Source organism: Bubalus bubalis, chromosome 3, assembly GCF_019923935.1.
Source record: "Bubalus bubalis isolate 160015118507 breed Murrah chromosome 3, NDDB_SH_1, whole genome shotgun sequence".
In the NCBI taxonomy this organism is placed as follows: Eukaryota; Metazoa; Chordata; class Mammalia; order Artiodactyla; family Bovidae; genus Bubalus; species Bubalus bubalis.
Window position 1 is genome coordinate 122,495,848 of NC_059159.1, and position 21,324 is coordinate 122,517,171.

Below are 21,324 nucleotides of genomic sequence, written 5' to 3' on the forward strand. Positions count from 1 at the left end.
ACAGAGGCTCTAGAGCTAATCATACCAGGACTTTGATCCACAGAAACTGTAAGGTAACAAGATTTGCTTTACGCTACTAAACTTGTGGCAATTTGTTACACACAATAGAAAACCAGCACAACAAACATGTACATAACAGACTAAAAACTCGGTACCATACTCAAGCAAAGTTTCTTCTCCAGAATTCTAGAGAAAAATTCTGTATTAATTTGATTATGAAAGACATAAACTAAAACTTAAAAAAAAAAAAAACCTAAGCAATACAGCAGTTTTTAAAACCTCAATTCGGTAATAGTAAACTTCATGCCAGGAATCAAACTGGGCTTTCTGATCTTTACATGGTACAAGTTAGGGTTAACCAACTTGCTTGCTTAAAGTCAAACTTAAATACCAAAACCATAATTTGAAGCCAAGTGTATCTGGTTCTAAGACTCAGACTCAACCCACTAAACCACCCACTAAATAGAATTTTTAAAGTAACATTCTTCTTTGTAATCTATCTAGTTGGATTAATAACTAGCAACTATTCCATAATGCCTATTTACTTAAAGCTATTTTAAGTACTTAAAAATTAATGTTTCCTTGGAAATTGTTTCTGACTTCTACTACTTCCCTAACTCTCCCTCAGTTAAAATTAGTCAGGTTATACAGTATCTGAAAATCAATACAGTTCTATTTTCCCCTAACATACCAACTAACTGCTAAGCATTACAAAGACATGGTAACTTCAGCCTTCTCTCAGGATGCAACTGTATTTTAGAAGTCCTGCCATGAAACATCCCTGAGATGGGACTGAGCCTGTAACTCCACACACTTTTCATTTTTAATGTTACATATAACAATATGACTAGTTCATCCAGCATAACTGTTTCCTGTTTTAAAAGACTGAAATTTCAAAAAACACTTTAACCTTTTAAGCAACAACACATTACTATTTTAAGGTCATCTTCTATTTAATGTGGCCTTTCCCCGGCCTGGTAGCCATACTACCAACAACTTAACCTCAGTGTTAAGAGAGTGTACTATTATCATCATCACTGTGGTAAATTGCAGTAGTTATTGTATTAAAAATAACACAGGACTTAGGTCTATATAATCCCAGAATCAGCTTCCTCCAAAATCACTTACCAAAAAAAAAAGCTACCATGGATGTTTATGTTCGTTGATTACTGTGCTAGAAGCTTACTATGTATGACTCCTTTAAAACTAACAAAATCCCGTATGGTATTTTTTTTTTTTAATTGGAAGATAACTGCTTTACAATATTGTGTTGGCTTCTGCCCATACAACAATGTGAATCAGCCATAGGCAAAAATCACTTCTGGTGACAACTTCCTTCTTCATTTACATTTTTCTCATAAAAGTAGAGAACATACAAGTGTATGATGACCTCTAGGCCAGTATTAAATAATGTGTACTTTCCACAAAATAAATTGCTCAAAAGGCCAAACCTTCTCCAAAATGGTAACAATACTCTCCAGAAAAAACAAAACAAAACAAAACAAAAAACAACTGTTCACTGTTACAAGTTGCATACCAACTGCTCAAAGGCAGTAAAATCATAGAAAGGAAAGAACAAAAGATGATGAGTTAGGTGCTTGGTTGTTGACTCCAACAAGTCCCTTACTCCTTTTGGACAAAGTCTGGGTACCTAAAAAATGAAGAGGTCAAATGCAAATTATATAAAAATCCAAATATTCTCACTGCTTCCACGATGGCAAATGTTAATCTCCTGGAAAGTAATCAGGGAGATTTTGTTAACAGTTCAAATCATTGATCTTTCATCTGATCAATTCTCAGGTTCTATTCCAAATACAAGTCAAGTCATATGCATAAATATGTTCATCACATCAAAGCAACAATTTCAAAGGGAACTAGAAGTAACCTAAACATTTAACAAGTAAGTATTTGTTAAGTCAGTTTATGGTATGTGTTATTATACAGTTGTCAAACCATTTAAGAATTGGTACTACTTACCTGAGAAGGATCATTACTTTCCAGCACTGGGATACTTTCAAAAAAAAAAATAAGTTATTACTTCCATTCTTGAGTTAGGGCAACGACAAACTGGATCCATGTCTTTGGGGGAGCAGAGCAAAATCAGGGTTGGTGAAAATAGCTGAAAGGCTCCACCCTTCTTTCTCACCCCTTAGTCACACAAATCAATGGGAGGGGTGAAGAAGGTGCAACTAAGGCTGTCTCTAACCACTGCATGTACTGAACCGGTGAACATGAACGTTTGGAAAAGTAAGAGTTATGCATTCTACTAATAAGTTTTTCTTTCATTCACTTTCACAATCCAGGATTTGCCAGCACAAGGATTATTCTCCCCTTAAGCAAGTGTTTCTAAACCATTTTACTTAAGCTGGTAACCTCAAAGTTGTTGATTTGTAAATTGTTCTAAACCATCTCGTCAAGATTTATTTCTAAGAATTATATGGATTTGGAAAATACCTAAACCAGGAACAGTCCAAATCAGTAAAAACTTAACACACATAAACATTTGAAAAGATGAAGTGACTGAGCTCTTCATAAATCTTACTAAATAAAAATAATAATTCAAATATTTATTGCATATCTATCATATGCTAGGTACTATGAAAACAAAAAGATTCTTGCCCTCAAAGAGATTCAGTCTAGTGAGGGGCAAATTCAACAGAAATAAATGAGGGTAACAGGGTCCCCTAACTTAGGAGAAGGAAAAGTGTTCAGATACTTTAAAAAGGAACATGAAATGACATTAGAGCTGGGGGAAAGACAAGGCTGTGTATAGGGCCCCTCTTTGTCTACTTGCTCCAATTTCTTACTTGTTTATTATTATAGAGTTCAAGCATTTGCCTAATCTCCAGATAGACAATGTGATGGTAAGAATTTCACATTTGTTGAACAAATGAACTAGACTACAACTACAGAGTTCAAATGTGTGTTTACAACCTATATACTCTGTCCAGAGAATAAGCAAGCTATGATTTAACCAAGACAACATGAAAATGGATGTCTGATATATGTGGTTAGTAGAAAAACAACTAGAAACTAGTCAGTAGACCTAGACACTGCACAACAATCACAGGCCTAATTAAGAGCTATCTTACCAGCAAAAGGAATTACAAAATGGTGGTGGCTTAAACAAAACTGGGGCAGCAGAGAGAGAAAGAGATGGAATAGACTGGAAGTAGAAGGCAAAGATCAATCATCTTCCCATACTGATCAATTATTTCAGAGACTTTTATCTGAAGATTTCTCACTCATACTTCTCACTCTCAGCCTTGCAGGGAAACATAAAAAAATGAGCACAAATAAAAACAGGCTAGTGATGTAACTAAGCCTCATCCAAAGCAGTTGGCAGAGACACAATAGGCCTACACTCCACATTATGATGCTAACATATTCAAGTATATCTAACTGTGTTACCCTCTGTCCATCCACTCTTCCTCAAAAATCAGGTTACTTTAGTATAGAAAATCCTCAATATTTATTCAAATTAATAACTTTCAACTTAGTTTAACTATAAAAATAGAATGAGTATATGAAATTCAACAAGTATAGGAACACACTACCTTTCAGAGTCACAGAAGGTATTAGAAGTGGAGGGACCACAGAGATCATTTAAATCCAACTCATATTTTACATATAACCTGAGGCCCACACGGCTAATTTGCGGCAAAATTTATTCAACTACAGCCTCTAAAGGCCACCAAGTCTTTTAGAAACAAGCCTTAAAAGAAAATTATAGATATCAACTTAAAATTGAACCCCTATAATTAACAGATTCAAGGCTCAATAGGTCTTCAAAAAGTCAAATATATTACACGAATACTTTTATTAGCAAGCAAGAGCTGGATACAATTTCTACTTAAAAATCCACTTAATCTTTTTATTACAAATACATGTCTGCTGCAGTGCCAATGATATGATCCCTATATTTGGTCTTGTATTGTTACTTCTGTAGGAAGCCCCAAATTTCTTCCTAATGGAAGACAGAAACAATTTTAATTTGATCCCAACTGTCTCTGCTGCTGCTGCTGCTAAGTCGCTTTGATTTCTTAAAAAATGAGGGAATGGATTAAAAAAAAAATTTAAGCCCAGTTACCAAGGCTGGGAGCTATTTAAAGGAATTCTGAGATAACTGTGTTAACAGTACCTGCAATCAAGGCCAAACAGGATCCAAAAAGCCTTGCAATTTTAAGGTAATAAACCATTGTGAATGAGCTGCATACACTTAAATCTTCGTGTGTTAAGTGCGCCTCGTAAGAAATCAGAAAAGGCAATTAAAGATTACATTTTGTTTCTATTTACGGTGGAAGATTAACACACCCAACTTAATACATCATTTTTGCAGCACAAATAAAAAGCAAGGTCTTACAAGTCCTACACACGCAAATGAAAACTTTATTCTCTTTATCCCTCAATAATTTCAAAAACTCTAGGCTCAAAACCAACCTCTTTCATTTCTCAGCCCTGAAAGGAGAACTTCCATCCCCTAGAACAAAATGCAGGCTTTTCAGAAACCCGCGGCTGCAGAAGGACGCCAGAGAGGACCCTTCGGACCGGGTTCTGCGTTCTCCTGAGTGACATCATTTCACCTGCGCCTGGGCAAACGGGGAGGGAGTAAAAGAGCCAGGCCATCACCAGACGGCGGTGGGCTGGCGCTCCCTCGGGCTGTGCCCGCACCTCCTCGTCGCTGCCCGGGGAACAAAGAGCGCCGGGCGGCCCGGCCGCGCCCCGCTGAACACCAAGCAACCACATCTCTAGCGCGGCCCCGCAGGCTTCTAACCGCCCGAGGCTCGGTCAGTCCCGCCCTCGTGCGGGAATCAACGGCTGCGGCAGCCAGTACCTGCGAGGGGAGGCTCCGCCCTGCGGGGCTACTCCCGCGGCTCCTCGCTGGGCCGCCGCCTCCTATTGTGACCGCTCGCCCAGCCAGCAGCCAGCTCGCCAGATCTTCCGTTCCCGGGCCTTCTCAACCCCGGAACCCGAACTCCGACCCAGGCGCTATCACGGCGCTTCCTTCCTCCCGGCACCATCACACGGGCCGCGCCAGAAAACTACGGCTGCACGCCCAGAGCTGACCAAGTCGGCTAACGCCTCGGGGGCTCCATCCTCTCCGCCCCCGCGCCCTAACCGCCCGGGCCGCCGCACGGCCCCGCACCGCTACACGAGGGGGGCCCCGCCCCACCGCGCCCCGCCCCGGTGCTCGAAGACAGGACTCGCCGCGCGCCGGCGCAATACGCTCCGCTGCGCGCGCAGGCGACGCCCCCCGCTCCAGGCCGCAAGATGCGCGAGCACGCGGCCCTCCCACTCTCGGCTCTCGGTCGCCCACCTGCCCACTCCGACCCCTCGCAAGAACGAACCTAGCGAGCCCAGGGTGCAAGACCGCCAGACGCTCCGCCCCTCTCCCCCTCGGCTGGTTTCTGCGCGCGGAGACCCTTTTGTTTCCACCCTCGGGGAGGGGGCGGGGCGGGCTGCGCGCGTCCCGGCGCGCGACTCGGACTAGTTCCGGCAACAGAGCCGTCGCGCAGCGCCCCTGCGCAGCCCCGCCCCGTCCCGCCCCCCGCGCACAGAAAGGCCGCCGCTACGCTGGGCAGCGGGCGTGCCGAGCCTCCCAATTCGTGCACATCTCTCCCAGAATGTTGTTGCAAGTGCGTGCCTAGCGCCTCCAAAACTTAGCCATCAAATAGTACCTGACTTCATTCAGATTCCAAATACAGTATATGTATCCATGTGGCCTAAATGTTAGGAATTTTTATTGATGTAGAGGCAGGTGATTTGTCCGGGTGTCTTTGTCCAATGTATCTCTGGAGAGGCAGTCAACCCTAATTTGTCCTACTGTAAGGCTCAATTAAACCTGACATTGTGCTGAGAACAGGAAATGAGACAGGTACGGAGACAGAAGCTGGCATGGTGCCTGTCCTGATAATCACATTCAAGATCTAAAAGACGATGTAATATCTTCTATAAAGCGCAGTAAATACAAGGACAAAATAGTTTAAGTGATATCGAAGGAAAGAGGGAGGTCAAGGGGACATCATCAAAGAAGCGGGTTTTAAGTAGACAGGAATTATATGTCTTAAAGGATGGAGACCATATTTCAGGCCAATCATCAAAAAAAAACCCAAGTTCTAGTTCTTTTGGCATTACTCAAACCAGTCTCCAGCCTGCTCTGGGCCAAAGCTGCTTCCGATAGAAAATTAGGGAACCAGACTAAAATGATGTTCCAGGATCCTCTGAACCTCTATGTATGAATAACACAAAATGGTAATTATTTGAATACATTTGTCTCCCGTGTCAGACTCAGCGATCAGACTGTTCTGACTATAACCCTGAAGTCCAAACCTACAGCATGAAACACAGCAGCAGGTGCTTAGCAACTGCTGAACTCAAAGTTCCAGCAATCACATCACAGGCTTTTACAACTCCTAACAAAGAGAAGCTAGAATGAGATAATAGGCCCCCATGAACACGTCCCCTCCCCCAGCTCCACACCCCTGTTATGTAGCCCTGTTATCTAGCCACTCTTCCCCCTCAAAGCCCTCTCTGCCAGTCTTCCAAAGCAAGCCAATTTGGAGATGTTTACATCAAAACTTTTAAGGTCCCCGCCTCTCATTTCATAATACAGACGCGTAAATCCCAACCACACCTTTAGGTGCATCCAATGTAATCCACTTGTAACCTCTGTCTCCTGCTGTAGATTCACCTGTTATTACAGATCTTCCAACAGAATCTGGCATACAAGCTTCCTTACATAATACAGACCACCCCGAAACAGCTTTTCTTGTTTAGCTGTATACAGGTATGCAAGGAGAGGGGGAAGTACTGGGGGGGGGGGTGGAGGAGTGGGGGAACAGGGAGGGAAATTACCATCTGGAAGTTGCCCAATTGTAAGGTAAGAGTCAGGTTCCTCAAGTGTTGAATCTCAGTGGCAAAAACCTATTACAATCCTCCAGGGTTCCTAATCCTTAAATTTATATGCATTTCCCCTAGCCTTCAGCCAATCCTATGTCAGGCAAACTCTTGAAAACCCTTCTTAAATGGTTGAGATCTTGCTTAACTGGGGTGTGAGGACTTGATCTAAGAAGTCTGTCCACTGGTAAACAATGCTCCCACACCTCAAGGTTGGACAGTTTGAAATTTGTACTGCAATTTTTTTTCTAACTGATTTTCTAAACCAGAAAACACCCAATGAGTGGGTTAAGTTTTAAGGTGGGCCACTGACCACCTAGTGTGGTGGGGAGTAAATTATACTGGAGCAGTCGCTCATCCCTAGTCCACCTAAAATTTTTCTTGGAGTCTGTACAAAAAGGTCGGGAACCTTGTTGGAGAGGTGTCCAATGGATTTTTCTGCAATGATAGAAATGTTCAATATCTGCAGCAGCATCCAAAAGGTAGCCATTATCTACATATACATGGCTACTGAATGAAGACTTGAAATGGGGCTAGTGCAACTAATGAATTAATTCTCATTCTAGCTTCCCAGGATTGTATAAACAGCTGCATGTGGCTGGGGAACAGTAGAGCACTTGCAGGAAAAGTAGTTGCTTGTAGTAAGCGCTTTTTGAGAATTCTGACTCCAAGACTACCCTTTAAAACTGGTTTTAAAAAAAATTGGTTTTCATGACAGAAGTGAAAACCGTAAATAACTACTAAAAACTTCTTCCTGGGTTATCTAGGTCATTTAAGTCCCCTCAACTTCTAAAATAAAAAATATAGCAATATATGTTGCTTACCAAAGAGGAAAATATTGCAGTTACTTCAAATGTGTGTGGTCATTGGTCTACCCTGGTGTCCTAACATTCTAGTACATGGAAATAACTGCTGAGAATTTTTTATTGGGCTTTCCCTTGTGGCTCAGCTGGTAAAGAATCCACCTGCCATGCAGAGATCGCTCTGGGTTGGGAAGATCCCCTGGAAAAGAGAAAGGCTACCCACTCCAGTATTCTGGCCTAGAGAATTCCATGGACTGTATAGTCCATGGGGTCACAAAGATTAGGACACGACTGAGCAATTTTCACATTCACATTGATCTCGAGATGAATTAGGTGGTATTGACATCTTTATAATATTAAATCTTCAAACTGTAAGTAAGATGCATCATTTATTTACCTGCTGCTGCTAAGTCGCTTCAGTCGTGTCCGACTCTGTGCGACCCCATAGACAGCAGCCCACCAGGCTCCCCCGTCCCTGGGATTCTCCAGGCAAGAACACTGGAGTGGGTTGCCATTTCCTTCTCCAGAGTTGTTAATTTTTTCAATAATGCTTCACAGTTTTCTGGAAAGATCTTGCACATTTGTTCTTGGGTTTATTCTAAGTTTTATACATAGTTATTAATTCTAATAGTTTTCTTAATTTTTTTGTGTTTCCTACACATATAATCCCATTGGCACAAAATAACCATTCAATTTCTATCTTTCCAACGTGTTTTCCTCTTATCCTGTCTCACTGCACTGGCTAGGACTCCCAGTACAATGCTAAATAGATACAGTGAGAGCATGCATTGTTGTCTTATTCCAAAACTGGAAAGCTTCCAACATTTCACCTTTAGGTATGATGTTGGCAGTAGGTTTTTGGTAGATCCCTTTAGCAAATCAAGGGAGGTTTATTTTATTTTAAATTTGTTAAAAGTTTACCATAAAATGGATATTTAATTTTATCAAAATTTTCTGTATCTATTAGATAATCACAGAATTTCTGTTGCTGGGTGAATACATTGCTTTTTGGAGGTTAAACCAATTTTACATTCCTATGAAACCATCATCATATTGTGCTACTCTTTTTCTACACTGTTGGATTTGGTTTGCTAATATTTTGCTTACAATCTTTACATCTGTTTTCTTAAGTGAGATTAGCTGTTACTTTTCGTCTTTGTAACATCCTTATCAAGTCTTGTCACAGATATTATGCCGGCCTCTGAAAATGAATCCTGGAGTATTCTTTTTCTGTTCTCTACAAGAGTTTCTGTAAGATTGGTGATGTGCCTTCTTTAAATGTTTGGTAGAATATGCTTGTTAGCCAACTGAACTTGGAAATTATATTTCTTTAGCAATTATGAATTTCTCATCAGATTTTCTGCCTTTTCCTTAATTCTTTTGTTGTTTGTTTTCTAGCCACTCTGCAGCATTCAGGATCTTAGTTCTTCAACCAGGGATCCAATCCGTGATTCCTGGATTGGAAATGCGGAATCTTAACCACTGGACGACCAGAAGTCCCTTTTCCTTATTCCAACAAAAGAAAACCACTATAATCTTAGAATATATATAAGGAAGATCTCATTCTGAAACTCATAGGCAACAAGAGAAAAAAACATAAATTTGGATTACTTCAAAATAAAAACATCAGTGCAACAGAGTGAAAAGGGAACCTATGGAATAGGAGAAAATATTTTCAAGTCATATCTGATAAGAGATTAATATCCAGAATATATAAAGAACTATAGGTAGCGCTAGTGGTAAAGAACCTGCTGCCAGTGCAGGAGACATAACAGAGGTAGGTTTGATCCCTGGGTTGGGAAGATCCCCTGGAGGAGGGCATGGCAACCCACTCCAGAGTTCTCACCTGGAGAATCCCATGGACAGAGGAGCCTGGCAGGCTACAGTCCATAGGGTTGCAGAGTTGGACAAGACTGAAGCGATTTAACACACAAGCATACACACATAAAGAACTACAACCAAGCAAAAACCAAAACCTGATTATAAAATTGGCAAAGGATTGAAATAGACATTTTTTCAAAGATGTTCAAATGTCCAATAAGCACTTGAAAATATGTTCAACATCACTAGTCAGGAGAAAAATGCAAATCAAAACCACAATGAGATACTACCTCACACTCATTAGGAGGCTACCATTAAACAAAAAAACAAAAATAGAAAAAAAAAGTGTTGACAAGGATGTCGACAAACTGGAATCCTTGTACACTCTTGGTGGGAATGTAAAATGGTACAGTCACTTCAGGAAACAGAATAGTGGTTCGCCAAAACATTAAAAATGGGAAAAAAGATCCAACAATTCCACTTTAGGCATATACCCCAAAGAGTTGAAAACAGAGTCTAAAAGAGGTTTCTGTACACCTAGGGTCCTAGCAGCATTATTCACAATAGCCAAAACATGGAAGTAACCCAAGTAACCATCCATGGATGAATTAAAAAAATGTGCTATACACATACAGTGGAATATTATTCAGCCTTTAAAAGGAAGGAAGTTCTGAAGCTACAGCATGGATGAACGTTGGCAACATTATGCTAAGTCAGTCACAAAAAGACTACTACTATATGACTTCACCTGTATTAGGTACATAGAGCACTCAGATTAAGAGACAAAGTAGAAGAGTGATTGCCAGAGCTTGGGAGGAGAAGAGTAAGTTATTGTGTAATGAATAGAGTTTTCATTTCGCAATGTAAAAGAGTTCTAAGGATTGACTGCACAATGTGATTGTACTTAACACTGCTGAGCTGTACACCTAAATGAATGGTTAAGAAGGTAAATTTTGTGTTGCAGATTTTACACTGATTTTTAAAAATTCTTATCACAGCAGCAAAAGGGATACTGTAAAAGAATATATAATGTCACTCCTTTGCTTAAAACCTTCCAAAGGCTTCCCATATAGGCAGAATAAAATCTAAACTTCTTTCCCTGGCTTACCAAGATCCACTCAATTTCGTCTATACTTACCCCTTCAACCTCATCTCAACCACTTGTACCCTCATGCACCTTGCTGGAGCACATCAGCTCTCCTTCTGTTTGTTTCTATCAGGGCTTTTACACCACCTGTTTCCTCTCCTTAGAATGTTCTATGGCCGAGTTTTTCTCGATTTGTTCTTTTCCATCTGTCAGATCTTAGCCTAAGTGTCACCTTCTTAAAGGCCTTCCCTAATTAAAAGACGCTTACTCCTTGGAAAGAAAGTTATGACCAACCTAGATAGCATATTCAAAAGCAGAGAAACATGCCATATGCCATTCAAAAGCTTTTGAATGGCATATGGCATGTCAACATATGCCAACAAAGGTCCGTCTAGTCAAGGCTATGGTTTTTCCTGTGGTCATGTATGGATGTGAGAGTTGGATTGTGAAGAAAGCTGAGCGCCAAAGAATTGATGCTTTTGAACTGTGGTGTTGGAGAAGACTCTTGAGAGTCCCTTGGACTGCAAGGAGATCCAACCAGTCCATTCTGAAGGAGATCAGTCCTGGGATTTCTTTGGAAGGAATGATGCTGAAGCTGAAACTCCAGTACTTTGCCCACCTCATGCGAAGAGTTGACTCATTGGAAAAGACTCTAATGCTGGGAGAGATTGGGGGCAGGAGGAGAAGGGGATGACAGAGGATAACATGGCTGGATGGCATCACTGACCCGATGGATGTGAGTCTGAGTGAACTCCGGGAGTTTGTGATTGACAGGGAGGCCTGGCGTGCTGCAATTCATGGGGTCGCAAAGAGTCGGACACGACTGAGCGACTGAACTGAACTGAACTGAATACCTAACTAAGAGTAGCCAACTGCTCAACTAATTGCACAGTACTTTAGAGTATCTGATTATTTACTTGTTTACATATATGGTTCATTTTCTGCTCCTTCCACAAAGAGCACCCTATGAAGAAGGACCTTCTTTGTCAGTCTTTTCACCATGATACTCTGTTGACACAGGAATGCCTGGCATAGAGTAGGCACTTATAAATGTTTGCTAAATGAATAAACAGAGTTCTCCCAAGAGAACGCACTGGTCATAGCAAACACCCTCTTCCAACAACACAAGGGAAGACTCTACACATGGACATCACCAGATGGCCAACACCGAAATCAGACTGATTATATTCTTTGCAGCCAAAGATGGAGAAGCTCTATACAGTCAGCAAAAACAAGACTGGGAGCTGACTGTGGCTCAGATCATGAATTCCTTATTGCCAAAGTCAGACTTAAGTTGAAGAAAGTGGGGAAAACCACTAGACCATTCAGGTATGACCTAAATCAAATCCCTTATGATTATACAGTGGAAGTGAAAAATAGATTTAAGGGACTAGATCTGATAGAGTGCCTGATGAACTATGGACGGAGTTTCGTGACATTGTACAGGAGACAGGGAACAAGACCATCCCCAAGAAAAAGAAATGCAAAAAGGCAAAATGGCTGTCTGAGGAGCCCTTACAAATAGCTGTGAAAAGGAGAGAGGCGAAAGGCAAAGGAGAAAAGGAAAGATAGACCCATTTGAATGCAGAGTTCCAAAGAATAGCAAAGAGAGATAAGAAAGCCTTCCTCAGCAATCAATGCAAAGAAATAGAGGAAAACAATAGAATGGGAAAGACTACAGATCTCTTCAAAAAAATTAGAGATACCAAGGGAACATTTCATGCAAAGATGGGCCCAATAAAGGACAGAAATGGTATGGACCTAACAAGCAATTAAGAAGAGGTGGCGAGAATACACAGAAGAACTGTACAAAAAAGATCTTCACAACCCAGATAATCATGAACGTGTGATCACTCACCTAGAGCCAGACATCCTGGAATGTGAAGTCAGGTGGGCCTTAGGAAGCATCACTATAAACAAAACTAGTGGAGGTGATGGAATTCCAGGTGAGCTGCTTCAAATCCTGAAAGATGATGCTGTGAAAGTGCTGCACTCAATATGCCAGCAAATTTGGAAAACTCAGCAGTGGCCACAGGACTGGAAAAGGTCAGATTTCATTCCAATCCCAAAGAAAGGCAATGCCAAAGAATGCTCAAACTACCGCACAATTGCACTCATCTCACACACTAGTAAAGTAATGCTCAAAATTCTCCAGGCCAGCCTTCAGCAATATGTGAACTTCCAGATGTTCAAGCTGGTTTTAGAAAAGGCAGAGGAACCAGAGATCAAATTGCCAAAATCCGCTGGATCATGGAGAAAGCAAGAGAGTTCCAGAAAAACATCTATTTCTGCTTTATTGACTATGCCAAAGCCTTTGACTGTGTGGATCACAATAAACTGTGGAAAATTCTGAAACAGATGGGCATACCAGACCACCTGACCTGACTCTTGAGAAACCTGTATGCAGGTCAGGAAGCAACAGTTAGAACTGGACATGGAACAACACATTGGTTCCAAATAGGAAAAGGAGTACGTCAAGGCTGTATATTGTCACCCAGCTTATTTAACTTACATGCAGAGTACATCATGAGAAATTCTGGGCTGGAGGAAGCACAAGCTGGAATCAAGATTGCTGGGAGAAATATCAATAACCTCAGATATGCAGATGACACCACCCTTATGGCAGAAAGTGAAGAAGAACTAAAGAGAGCCTCTTGATGAAAGTCAAAGAGAAGAGTGAAAAGTTGGCTTAAAACTCAACATTCAGAAAACTAAGATCATGGCATCTAGTCCCATCACTTCATGGGAAATAGATGGGGAAACAGTGGAAACAGTGTCAGACTTTATCTTTCTGGGCTCCAAAATCACTGCAGATGGTGATTTTAGCCATGAAATTAAAAGACGCTTGCTCCTTAGAAGGAAAGTTATGACCAACCTAGACAGCATATTAAAAAGCAGAGACAGTACTTTGCCAACAAAGGTCCATCTAGTCAAGACTATGGTTTTTCCAGTAGTCAGGTATGGATTTGAGAGTTGGACTGTAAAGAAAGCTGAGCACCAAAGAACTGATGCTTTTGAACTGTGGTGTTGGAGAAGACTCTTGAGAGTCCCTTGGACTGCAAGGAGATCCAACCAGTACATCCTAAAGGAGATCAGTCCTGGATGTTCATTGGAGGGACTGATGTTGAAGCTGAAACTCCGATACTTTGGCCACCTGATGCAGAGAGCTGACTCATTTGAAAAGACCCTGATGCTGGGAAAGATTGAGGGCTGGAGGAGAAGGGGACGACAGAGGATGAGATGGTTGGATGGCATCACTGACACAATGGACATGGGTTTGGGTGGACTCAGGGAGTTGCTGATGGACAGGGAGGCCTGGCGTGCTGTGGTTCATGGGGTCACAAGGAGTCGGACACAACTGAGCGACTGAACTAAACTGAATAAATGCACAATTTTAAAAAATTGACCTAAAGCTCCACAGTTAAAGACAAGTTAAATAAATTACCATGTATCCTTATAGTGCAACATTATGCAGCTAACTGATGTTTCATGTGTATATAATGTGCAGATTATACTTTTCAAGAGGACCGTAAGTTCTCCCATCCTTCATTCTCTCATTATGTAGACATTCTTCCCCAGTGGTGGGATTGATGCTCCCTCCTTTTAAATTTGGGCAGGCCTGTGACTATGGTGGAAGTGAAGCTTTATGACTTCTGAAGTTAGGCATAAGGGGCCATATAGCACCTGTCTGTTTCTATTGGTCACTCTTAGAATCAAGCTGCCATACTGTGAGGAAGCCCATGCTACCTACAGGTGATCATGCTGAGGACCCCAGCTGAAGTCCCACCTAACAATCAGCATCAACCATCAGACATGTGAGTGAAGACACTGAGATGACTCCAGCCTTAGCCACCATCTGACAGCAAATGCATGGCAAATTCCAAGCTAGAGCCACCTAGCTGAGCACAGAAAACCCAAGAACCATGAAAGAAACTAACAGATATGCTTTGCACCACTAAGTTTTAGGATAATTAATTACACAACCATAGATAATCAGTGCAATTTAGTTTTACTGTAACTGTGCAAAGAATGATAAGAAAAATTTAAAGGAAAAAAAAGCATGTTAAGAGTGTTATCTATCGAAAGATGGTGTATCTACTTATAACAATCTATTTCTATTTCCCTAATAAACACGTGTAACTATATAATACGGGGCACAGGGAGATTTGGTTTTGTTTTTCTCTCTTTTGTTTTAAAACACAAGGGGCAAGAACAATAAAAAGACTTGTAACTGACGTTTTTTAACTGACCAGAGAAGATTTAAGAATGGCCAATAAACATATAAAAAGATGGTCAGCATACTTAGTCACTAGAGAAATGAAAATTAAAACCACAATGAGATGGTACTTCATACTCACTACAGTGGCTGTAGTTTAAAAGACAATCAGAAAAAAGAAGTATTGGCAAGTATGTGGAGAAACTGGAACCCTCAGGCATTTGTTGGAATGCAAAATGGTACAGCCACTTTGGAAGAGTTTGACAGCTCCTCAAAATGTTAAAATCATGTAAAAACAAAAACATACTTACAGGCAAATGTTCATAAAAGTGGTATTCATAACCATTCATAACCAAAACATAGAAACAAATATCCACTAACTAGGGAACTGACAGACAAAATGTGCTAGCTCCACACAACGGAATATTACTTACCCATAAAAAGGAATGAAGTGCTGATTCATGCTACAACACAGACAAACCATGAAATCATCATGCTCAGTAAAAGAAGCCAGACACAAAAAGGCCACATTTTTTTGTAATTCTATTTATATGAAATGTGCAGAACAGGCAAATCCAGAGACAGAAAGATTAGTGGTTGCCAGGAGCTGAGGGGAAGGAATAATGGGGAGTGACTGCTAAAGGGTATGGGTTTCTTGGGGGGTGATGATAAGTGTTCTAAAATTAGATGGTGGAGATAGAGGAACAACTCTTTGAATATACTAAAAAACCACTGTTTGCAAAGATGAAAAATACTCTATACAAATATAACTTAAAAATCCTGTTAATACTAAAATTCCAATTGCTGTAAACTTCTGGGGAGAGGGATTGAACGTAGTGCTGCGTATATTTTTTTTAATCACCATGTAGTTAAAAAAAAACTGAATATTTAAAAGATAAAAGGAAGTGTACAGTCATGGAGGAAAAACCAACAGCACATCTCCCACCTTTCTGAAAGCGGTTTGTGTAGGATGAGCATACACAAATCGGATTGGTGCCTTCTTCCGTTACCAAAGGACTGAAGGCCAGCACAAGGAAGCTTTGTCCAGAAAGGACTTCTGCTCTGACCAGCCATTTACATACATGCAGTTTTGAAAGAACTCTCCCATTTCCTTCTCTCAAATGGCCAGCTTTCCCAGACATATTGCCGGGCCACTCAGGAAGAGTATACCATTGAGGCTACAAATTAATTCCTCTCACCTGAAATCTCCTCTTATCAGACTATTCAATGTTTTACCTCATCCTCAGGACAGACCTATCCCCCCATGCCGGGCTTGTTTGCACTGTGAAGATGACTACTTAATTCCAAGTATCTCAAGTACATTAGCTGAGTTAGGTTAATTTCAATACCTAAGTGAAACATAAATATGCTATCACAATCACATATTTCCCCTATTCTTTATACTTTTAAAGTACTTTGTCATAACTATCCCATTTGACCAGTGCAATCCAGCAACACACAATGTGAGGTTTCTTACAAAGAAGCACAGGTTTCTGAGTATGAAGCAGGGCTGTCAGGTTAGAGAGGCCTGGAGTAACAAACAGTCATGAATCCTTTTGGTCAAAAGAGCTGGACAAGAAAAAACCGACAGGCCAGAACTGCCTGCCGACTGACTTAGTGCACTGTGGTTCTCCAGGGCCTTCACTAGAAGACATGTTTTTCTCTGAGCCTGTCAGAGTTGAGTATGTAAAGCAACATTAGGAATAGATTTCTTCAGTTGGTCAAATACAGACTCTGGAATTAAGGAGCTTGGGTTTGAATCCCTGTTTACTACTTACTAACTGGGTAATCTTGGGCAAATTAGTTAATCTGTCTCACATTCCTCACCTACAAATGGGAATAAAACAATCCCTATTTCAAAGGGTGTTTGTTCTCCCAATACACACCTATATCCCTTATCTGATTTATTATTCTTCATAACACAAATGAACTAACAGTACCTTTAATTATGTTTTGCCATCTTCCTAACCATTTACAAAGAAAGCAAGCTCCTTAAAAGTAAGGATTCCTGTCTGTTTTGTTCACTATACTTGTCTCCAATGCCTAAAACAATGCTTAAATTTATAGTAGGTACTCAAATATATAATTGATGTTTGTTACTTGGAAATTATGGGATATGACATTATAAATGAATATAAAAATATTCCTAGAGGGCTTTGTGTGAATTGCTATGCCCAATATAAACTGAACATGAAAGTATGTAACTCACAGTATTCAACAGTAAACCTCAGAGCTGCAATCAGCTCCTGCCAGCACTGCCAAGCTGATGTACAGCAGCAGAGAAACTTAAGCTGGAAAACAAGCTCAATCATGGAATTCAAGGGCTTGCCAGTTGCGAGGCTATAGAAGGGATATACAACAAATGGCCCTTTTACTCCTTGGTTTCACCTCCATCACACATCCGTTAGTTAAAATTCAGACAACTTTTAAAAACATCAACTTTTGTTCCCAAATCTGAGAAATGAACCATGCCTGAAAGTTAAGTGAGAATAGTAAGCATCAATGTGTTTTGAAAATGTGTTCAGAAATAACCAATTATTTTACATGGCTTGTATCAGGGATAGAAGAACTGATCTAGCCCCAACACTCCAGGGTGACTCCCTGGAATGGAGTCTTTTCTCCATTGGGATCACAACTTCCAAGTTTATTTTAAAAACAGGGTTGAGTTAGCTGTGCTCTATAATCCTGTCAATTTTCAGAGAGAGAGAGAAAAGAACACATAATCCAGGTGGCATGTATCAGGGAGCAGGTTTCACTGCTGCTTTACAAAACCAATACCCATTTATTATAGAAAGAAAGAAGTCAGAAGCTGCTACAAACATAGTGATCTGATTCTTATCCTATCTACCTCTCTCCTTCCCAGAATGATGTGTAATGATCCTATTCAAAGCTGCAATCTGTACCATCCAATTCTGGGTGGTCCTCATCCCACTTATTCTGCTGTACATTTTCTTCAATCCACTGTGCTTACTGTAACATACTGTACAACATATTACGTTTATTTTGTCTGCCCACCCCCCCCCCCCCGCCACTCAGACTGCACATTCACGAAAAAAACAGCAATCTTTATTTGTTTTGTATCCTGATGTATTATTCCCTAAGTGCCTAGAAACATAGCTGCCAATCAACAAATATTATTTGCTGACTGAATCAGTTGAATAAATTATAAATATATTCAAGAGACCCTAATCCATTCTCTCCATTTCCCTCTGGGAGACAATCATAAATATACGTGTGGTAAGCAGGAGAGAGAGGAGAGCAAAGCAGTTTCTGACAGCTCTTTGATAGGCTGATCAAGTGACAAAATCCCTCAAATTTCTCTTCCCTTTCCCCATGTATTTCAGGAGAGACCTCATCCTAAAAGCACAAAATCAGTCATACAAAGGTTCAGAAATTAGGAAGAAAATCATTTTAAAGTAGATAAAAAATATGTGGCAGAGGTGGACAGAAATCTCCTCTCTAGACTCTAAACCTGGCTTCTCCACTATAAGGGAACAATGGATAGAGGCATATTATACTGAGTAGGGGAAAGAAAATTTAACCCCCACACATCTTTACAATTATGTAACACAACAGCTCGTAGTATTACTGACCTAAAGTGATTTTGCCTTTTGTCTTTATCCATTGGTCTTATTTTCAGATGCTTATTTCTAAAATCTGCGCTTTACTACATTTTAGGGAGCTAACTATATAGTCTAGAAGTCTCTTTCAGTGGCTTGCTTCTGAAAGAAGTTAAAAATTAAGCCCATGCCTCTGGATTACTATCATAAGAGAGAATCTGGAATACTAAAAGTGTACCACTCTCTCCATAAACAGACCAAAATCTGACTGAGCAAAGCTCATAGAGAGATCAACACACAGAACAAAGGCCATTTGGAAAATCCCAATGTTCAACCAACTTCTTGATCAAGCTCCAACAGGATGAGGGAGGAGGATCTTGATTAAAACAGCAGAGAAAAACATCACTTGGATTGGTCTGCCTGGGAAACTACCAAGGGAGCGATACATTCCTGTACACAAGACACAGGAAATGGGAGGGAAACCACTGGAAACTGATGATGGAAAAGACTGAATTTAAGCCCTTCCAATATCAGCAGCCAGAGGTTCCAAACACCAAGCCCATGTGAGTATTCACTTCAAGGCCTGGGCCGTCACGGGTGCTCATGAGTACTGAAAAGCCCCCAAAGATCAGTTTCTTTAGAGATAAAAGAACAGAAGCAAAATACCAAAAGACTGGACCTGATTTAAAAAACAAAACAAGCCTAAAGCAGGTTTTTTTGGCATGAATCAGACAGGTTCCATTCTCAATCCTCAACATTTAAATTGGGCTTTGGAAATGGAGTGGGAAAAAAAAAAGTAAGTATAAGAAGAAGCCATAATATAGTCAACTACAAAACAGACCAAGCTGGAATGTCGAAGATATTTCAAAGTGGAAACACACACAAATTGCTGAGATAGTTATCAGTTTTGGAAACACCTGTTCGGATATTAAGATAATCCATCCAGGCTGTTCAGGAAAAGAGGAAGTGCAGTGACAGAGACAGGAATGGGGGTAAGGAAATGGAAGGGTTATCAGGAGTTCAGTCCCCCTCCTGGAATTACCTGCAAGTTTTCTGGAGCAGTCTAACAACCCAGCAACAAACCAGAAAGGCCCTCTGTATCTCAACACTGTGCCCTCCAAGTCACACTCTCCTGCCTCTACATCCCGAGTTATGCAAGTGAGTTCAGTGATACAGGGCAGCATGCATTTTCACCATTGTAGACATCAACACGGACCTCACCTTGTCACTGTCATCATGACAAATGTGGTCGTGATGGATGGACTGGCACTGAAAAGAAGCACCAACACTACCTACAAGAGAAAGGGAGGAAAAGTTAAGATGCAATAATTCCTTACATTTAACCTGCTTTACCAATTACATGTGCCTTTATATCCACCATCCCATCTAATTCTCAACAATACTCGGAAATAGGCAGGATAGGGATTGTTATTCCTGCAGTTTGAGCAAAACAAAACACAGACAGGCTGACTTGCACAAAGGAGCAGTCAGTGAAATAGCAGGTCTGAAACCAGAACCCCATTATTCAAACCCTTAATTCACTACTTTCCACTACACTGAGTGGTTAGTTTTCTGAGTAAGGCCACCTAAATAAGCACAACAGCCTTCAATAAAGCAAACTTCTGTTTAGAAAAAAGAATACTGCTTTTTAGACTACTTATACTTGCTTTAAGGAAAAAACCGACACTATAAATTCTCAGCATACAAGTAACACAATCTAATACACAATCACATGATTATAAGTAGGTTTTTATTACTTTAAAATATATATATTTTTAATATACTCAACCATTTGTTAATTTGAAGATCTCCTAGTAACTGCTCTATGACAACAGTGCATTTCTAACCAATAGGAAAACAAATGACCATGCAATAAATGACTGGAACAACTGATAAGCCATCTGAAAAAAGTTTTGGTTTCTACCTCACCATACAGAAAATGATGGCTCAAGATCTATGTAAAACCAATTTTAAAAGAAAACGCCGATTTAAAAAATAATCTTGGAGTAAGAAAAGCCTTCTGAAAGATGATACTGTATAAAATAAGAAGGCATTAAGTGAAAAAATCAGCAAGCATGACTGTGGACCAAAATGAGCAAAACCCCTTCTCCTTATATGTAAGAATTTAACCTTGGGTTAATCCTTGTGAACCTGATTAAGACAGCACGCCACCTATGTTATCTGGCAACACAGAAACTACCAAATTAGTAAACTACATCTGGACTGGAAGCAGACAGAGTGTAGGAAGCCATGTTCTTGAATTTCTGAGTGTGGTGATATGTAATTAATCAGGCATGTATGTCCCTGGCAAAAGACCCTAGAAACCATGCCCACAGAGTTCCCTGCACCACCCAACGTGGATCTTATCTCTTGGAGCCTTAGCTGTGAGAAGAGCACTTCAGAAAGAATGAACTGCTGCAAGGACTCCCACTGTCTTACAGTTTATCTAACAGACAAGTTAGTTTCTGTCCTATATCCTTCTGAATAGTGTTGCCAAGTGAGACCTATGGTGGCTTTTCTGAATGTGCAAGTGTTTAGTTGAACCTAAGAAGGTATCCCACCGCCGTTCCTGTGGACATTACACTGATAGGTACCATATTTTATAAAATTGACAATGTCATCATTTCAGATGTCCTAGTATTCCACATCCTTGAGAAAGAATGCTACCAACTAAACTCTGACACATTTTCTTAATACTAAAAATTTTTATTTTACACTTACTGAAATAACTATTTAGACTTTAAAGATATCATAAAAGAAAATGAGAATGTAATTGGCAATAACAGAAAATTATTAAAACCTACAAAGGATAAAAAGTCTTAAGGGAATTCCCTCGTGGCACAGTGGTTAGGACTCAGCACTTTCACTGCCAGGGGCCCATGCTCAATCCCTTGTTGGGGATCTAAGATCCCACAAGCCCAGTATGGCCAAAAAAGTCCT

The 21,324-nt window shown here is 40.5% G+C and overlaps 1 protein-coding gene across 11 annotated transcripts in view; it reads right to left on the bottom strand.

The window, feature by feature from the left end:
• Window positions 1-21,324, bottom strand: part of RNF38 (ring finger protein 38) — a 121,263-nt gene that overhangs the window by 48,761 nt on the left and 51,178 nt on the right. For 6 of the 11 annotated variants that reach the window (XM_045165089.1, XM_045165088.1, XM_045165086.1 and 3 more), the window contains exon 2: window positions 19,606-19,676. In XM_045165089.1, the coding sequence (XP_045021024.1) occupies window positions 19,606-19,676 (71 nt within the window). Of the gene's footprint in view, window positions 1-1,977; window positions 2,012-4,834; window positions 5,175-5,348; window positions 5,497-19,605; window positions 19,677-21,324 lie in introns of those variants that run through there. The other 5 variants (XM_045165090.1, XM_045165092.1, XM_045165093.1 and 2 more) reach the window with 4 other exon arrangements.